The sequence below is a fragment of the Colobus angolensis genome, unplaced genomic scaffold (assembly GCF_000951035.1).
Source record: "Colobus angolensis palliatus isolate OR3802 unplaced genomic scaffold, Cang.pa_1.0 Scaffold83, whole genome shotgun sequence".
Taxonomy (NCBI): domain Eukaryota; kingdom Metazoa; phylum Chordata; class Mammalia; order Primates; family Cercopithecidae; genus Colobus; species Colobus angolensis.
The window spans coordinates 50113-55572 of NW_012122154.1; the positions used below are offsets into that span (position 1 = coordinate 50113).

The window sequence follows — 5460 nt, forward strand, 5'->3', positions numbered from 1 at the left end:
AAAAAAAAAAGTATAATAAAAAAGTAAAATAAAGAAATCTATTCAGCTTTATTTAAAAAAAAAAGAAAAGATATTGGATAGACTGGGCCATACCCTTCATACCTGCACTGCAGGATCCTCTGGGGTCTTCATGTCTGATCCCAAGACTCTCACCAGTGAAGAGTAATGTGCAAGTGGCTTCTTCCCTGCCCTGGCAGCTAGTCGTTTTGCTCCCACAACTGGGGGCGGGGATTCATCAACAACATGGTGCCCTTCGTGGACTTGCATCTGCAGTTGGTTTCCCTGTTTAACTGCCATCTAAGAGCATACATTATGAAACAAAAACATACGACGTGATTCTCCTCTCCTAAATAACATTTCAAAGACATCAAAACAGAAGAATGTGCTAAATTATGCTAGAAAATACTAGGATTTGTGTTTGCTTTATTAAATCCAACAAATATAATGTTTACACTCAACTTGCTATTTCTTTGCTAAGAATGTTAACTAGAAATTTATTTATTTATTTATTTATTTTTGAGACAGAGTTTTGCTCTTGTTGCCCAGGCTGGAGTGTAATGGTGTGGTCTCGGCTCACTGCAACCTTCACCTCCAGGGTTCAAACGATTCTCCTGCCTAAGTCTCCCAAGTAGCTGGGATTACATACAGGTGCCAACCACCATACCCGGCTAATTTTTGTATTCTTAGTAGACATGGGGTTTCACTATGTTGGCTAGGCTGGTCTCGAACTACTGACCTCAGGTGATCCACCCACCTCAGCCTCCCAAAGTGCTGAGATTACAGGTGTGAGCCACTGTGCCTGGCCTAGAAATTTATTTTTATTTTTTTGAGATGGTAATTTGCTCTGTCGCCCATGTTAGAATGCAGTGCGTGGCTCACTCCAGCCTGTCTCCTGGGCTCAAGCGATCTTCCCACCTCAGCCTCCCGAGTAGCTGAGATTACAGGTGCATATGCCACCACACCTGGCTAAGGTTTTTGTTTTTGTTGGAGACAGGAGTCTCATTGTGTTGCCCAGACTGATCTTGGACACCTGAATTCAAACTATCCTCCCACCTCAGCCTCCTGAGTAACTGGGACTACAGCTGGGTACAACCACACCTGGCTAATTTTTGTATTTTTCTAGAGGTGGAATTTCATGATGTTGCCCAGGCTAGTCTCGAACTCCCAGGCTCAAGCAATCCACCCACCTCGGCTTCCCAAAGTGCTCGGGTTACAGGTTTGGGTCACTATGCCTGTTGGCTAATTTAAAAAATTTTTTGTCATATGTTACCCAGGCCGGTCATGAACTTGATTTTGTTATTAAAACCACAGAAGTATTGTGTTGCTTTATTCCACAAAAACAAAAAACCCCGTAAAACTAGGTTTTAAGATGGCAAATTAGGTAAGATTTTCCTTAACTGAGTTACTATTTTTCTGTTTGTTTCTTTTTTTTTTTTGAGATACAGTCTTGCTCTGTCACCAGGCTAGAATGCAGTGGTGCGATCTTGGCTCACTGCAAACTCCATCTCCCGGGTTCAAGCGATTGTCCTACCTCAGCCTCCTGAGTAGCTGGGGCTATAGGCATGTGCCACCACACCCAGCTAATTTTTGTATTTTTAGTAGAGACAAGGTTTCACTATGTTAGCCAAGATGGTCTCGACCTCTTGACCTCATGATCTGCCTGCCTCAGCCTCCCAAAGTGCTGGGATTACAGGAGTGAGCCACTGCGCCCGGTCTAATTGGTTTTTAAATAAGACATCACTTATGGAATCTTAACTCAGGTTTCCAAAAAAGTTAATTCTAGACTAACAAAACTCAAGAAACTTAAAAGATATGTCCTATAATTAAGCATTTACTTTTCCAATAAAAATAGTATTTTGGGGCCAGGCGTGGTGGCTCATGCCTGTAATCCCAGCACTTTGGGAGTCTGAGCCGAGCAGATCACCTGAGGTCAGGAGTTCGAGATGAGCCTGGCCAACATGGTGAAACGCCATCTCTACTAAAAATACAAAAATTAGCTGGGCATGGTAGCGTGCGCCTGTAATCCCAGCTATTAGGAAGGCTGAAGCAGGAACACTTGAACCTGGGAGGCGGAGACTGCTGTCAGCCAAGATCGCACCACGGCACTCCAGCCTGAGCAACAGGGCGAGACACTGTCTCAAAAAAAAAAAAAGAAAAAACCATTCAATGTGTAACTACATCTGAGGTGATGGATATGTTAATTAGCTTGATTGTGGTAATCATTTCAAAACGTATACACATTTCGAAATATCACATTTTATACCTTAAACACATACAAATTTTTAAAAATCAGAAACTAAAAACAAAAACAAAGCATTCCATGTCCAAAAAGTGGCTGTCACCTCTGCCTTAAACATAAGATTGTATGGGCTGTAAAGAACAGAGTGAGGTAGGCTGGGCACAGTGGCTCACGCCTGTAATCCCAGCACTTTGGGAGGCCGAGGCAGGCGGATCACTTAAGGTAAGGAGTTTTTAAGACCAGCCTGCCAAACATGGCGAAAGTCTGTCTCTACTAAAAACTACAAAATAAATTAGCTGGGTGTGGTGGCACACACTTGTAATCCCAGCTACTTGGGAAGCTGAGGTATGAGAATCACTTGAACCCCAGAGGTGGAGGTTGTAGTGAGCCACGATTGCGCCACTGCATTCCAGCCTGAGCAACAGAGACTCTGTCTCAAAGGAAAAAAAAAGGAGAGAAAAGAGTGAGAGAAAGAGGTGAAAAATGTGAACCAGAAAGCATAGTTCTAGACCAGGCATGGTGGTGCACACCCATTGTCCCAGTTACTTGGGAGGCTGAGGCAGCAGGATCACTTGAGTGCAGGAGTTCAAGGCTGGCCTGGGTAACATAGCAAGACTCAGTCTCTTTAGGAAAAAAACAAAACAAAACAAAACAAAAATGGCATCAAGGCACAGTTCTAGAGAGTTTTTTGATTTGTTTTTGAGATGGAGTTTCCCTCTTGTTGCCCAGGCTAGAGTGCAATGGCGTGACCTCAGCTCATTGCAACCTCTGCCTCCCAAATGATTCTCCTGACTTGGCCTCACAAGTAGCTGGGATTATAGGCATGCGCCACCACACCTGGCTAATTTTTTGTATTTAGTAGAGATGGGGTTTCACCATGATGGTCAGGCTGGTCTTGAACTGCTGACCTCGGGTGATCTGCCCGCCTCAGTCTCCCAAAGCGCTGGGAGTACAGGCGTGAGCCACCACGCCCGGCCAAGATATTTTTATTTTTAAACACTAGAACAGTAGCACAAAGACCAGTAAAGAGATGGGACTACAACTGAGAAGGACCTTTTTATTATGAATTGCCTTTTGCTGACTGTCTCCCTCATCAGTCTCCCTAAAAATAGGTTTCATGGTGTTTATACTTATTAGTCTCTGCCCATAACTAATGGAATTCAGGTTTGAGTTTCAGTCAATAAATATTTTAGGCCAGGCGCAGTGGCTCATACCTATAATCCCAGCACTTGGGAGGCCAAGGCTGGCAGATTGCTTGAGCCCAAGAGTTCTAGACCAGCCTGGGAACATGGCAAAACCCTGTCTCTACAAAAAATATAAAAAGTTAGCCAGGCGTGGTGACATGTGTCTGCAGTTCCAGCTACTCAGGAGGCTGAGGAGGAAGGGTCACTTAAGCCTGGGAGGTAGAGCTTACAGCAACCCCAGGTTGTGCCACTGCATACCAGCCTGGATGACACAGCACAACCTCGTCTCAAAAAAACAAACAAACAAACAAACCCATAATAATATTTTTTACATTATTTGAAAATGAGACTAAATATTCATTACCTTAAGCGCTTCTTCATATTCTCCTAAAAGGACAAAAAATATACAACATTATATTTCTTCACACACCCCAAAAGATTCTATTATTTTTAAATTATTTTTATTTTGTACACATCCATTCATTCATTCAAGAACCAAAGATTCTATAAGATTAAGTATAGCCAATCCTAAAGATGAACTGTACAACATGAGGAACATATTATAGTTAAATAATCATATATTATATTCATGATTTTTGCTAAATGAGTCGATTATGACTGGTTTCTGGGGAGGGCTCAGGGCACCACAGGGCCACTATAATGAGATGATGGATATGTTAATTTGCTTCACTATAGTAACCACTGCCACGTAACATTGTGGTCAACCACATGTATGATGGTGATCCCATAAGACTATAATGCCACATTTTTACTGTACCTTTTCTATGTTTAGATATGCAAATACCATTGTGTTCCAACTGTCTATAGTATTCAGTACAGTAACATGCTCTGCAGGTTTGCAGCCTAGGAGCAATAAGTTACACCGTATCTCCTAGGTGTGTAGTAGGCTATACCATCTAGGTTTGTGTAAGTACACTCTGTGATGTCCATATAATGACAAAATCACCTAATTGATGCGTTTCTCAGTACATATCCCTGTCATTAAGTGATGCATTACTGTATATGTATTTCATAACATCATGTTGCACACCTTCAATATATACAATAAAATTTTTTTAAACATACAGCCAATCCTGACGTTAAAGAATTCTTAGCTTATTATATATGAATAGCAACTACCTTTTGCTGACAAACTCCCTTCTTCTTGCAAACAGAATCTACTGTAGATAAGTTCTTCCTCTTAAATCCCTCTTTCATCACTACTGGGAGTCTTCCAGTTACAAAATCTCAAGCCAGGTCCCTCACGTTTAGGCACTGTGATGCTCAGGACTCAAGAGAGTTCAGTGTTAATACTATCATTTCACCTGATTAAAATAAGATTTTAGGGGCTATCCTGGGAAACTAATTTTCAACTATAACATGGTTCCTATGGGAAAATGCACTCCAAGCTCTGAACATCTGATAAATAAACTTTTGGAATACCACTTGTTTGTAAGTTCATATTAACATATATACCAAGTCAGAAACAAATGCAATACCATGGGAATACTTATATGTATTGAACTGGGAGGCATATTAATTTCAGAGGACTGGTATCTTAAATTTGAGAACCTCCCGTTAAAGCTGTCCTTAGGGTCCATTCAAAGGCATCATCCTATATATAAAAAACTGCTATACAATAAAATCCCCCATGTAACTAAGGTCCATCAGTGCAATGTCAATTTATGGTATACTAAATTCCAAACTCTAAGATTAATACTGCAATAAGGTTTGAGTATAAATAGAAATGCCTCAATGAGCAGATTAAGGCTTTTAAATAAGGCTGAACAGACTCTCTCAGGGACTCACCTTGACTGTTGATGGATACCTACAAAAGGAAAAAAAACAACAGTGAACTGTAAGTGTCTCATCAATCGAGCATTTCTGTTACTAGAACCAGCCCCATAGGACAGACAGAAACTCAGGCCAAGCCTTCAGCTTTTCCGTATCACTTGCTAGTCATGAATAATACTTAAGAAATTTTAGGCCGGGCGCGGTGGCTCAAGCCTGTAATCCCAGCACTTTGGGAGGCCGAGA

At 41.5% G+C, this 5460-nt stretch overlaps 1 protein-coding gene across 3 annotated transcripts in view; it reads right to left on the reverse strand.

The window, feature by feature from the left end:
- The window catches only part of NBR1 (neighbor of BRCA1 gene 1), a 40986-nt gene that overhangs the window by 25168 nt on the left and 10358 nt on the right, over positions 1–5460 (reverse strand). For all 3 annotated transcript variants that reach the window (XM_011929660.1, XM_011929661.1, XM_011929659.1), the window contains 3 exons: positions 5233–5251; positions 3788–3810; positions 103–297 (listed from right to left, as the gene is read on the reverse strand). In XM_011929660.1, coding sequence (XP_011785050.1) covers positions 103–297; positions 3788–3810; positions 5233–5251 — 237 coding nt within the window. The remainder of the gene's footprint in view (positions 1–102; positions 298–3787; positions 3811–5232; positions 5252–5460) is intronic.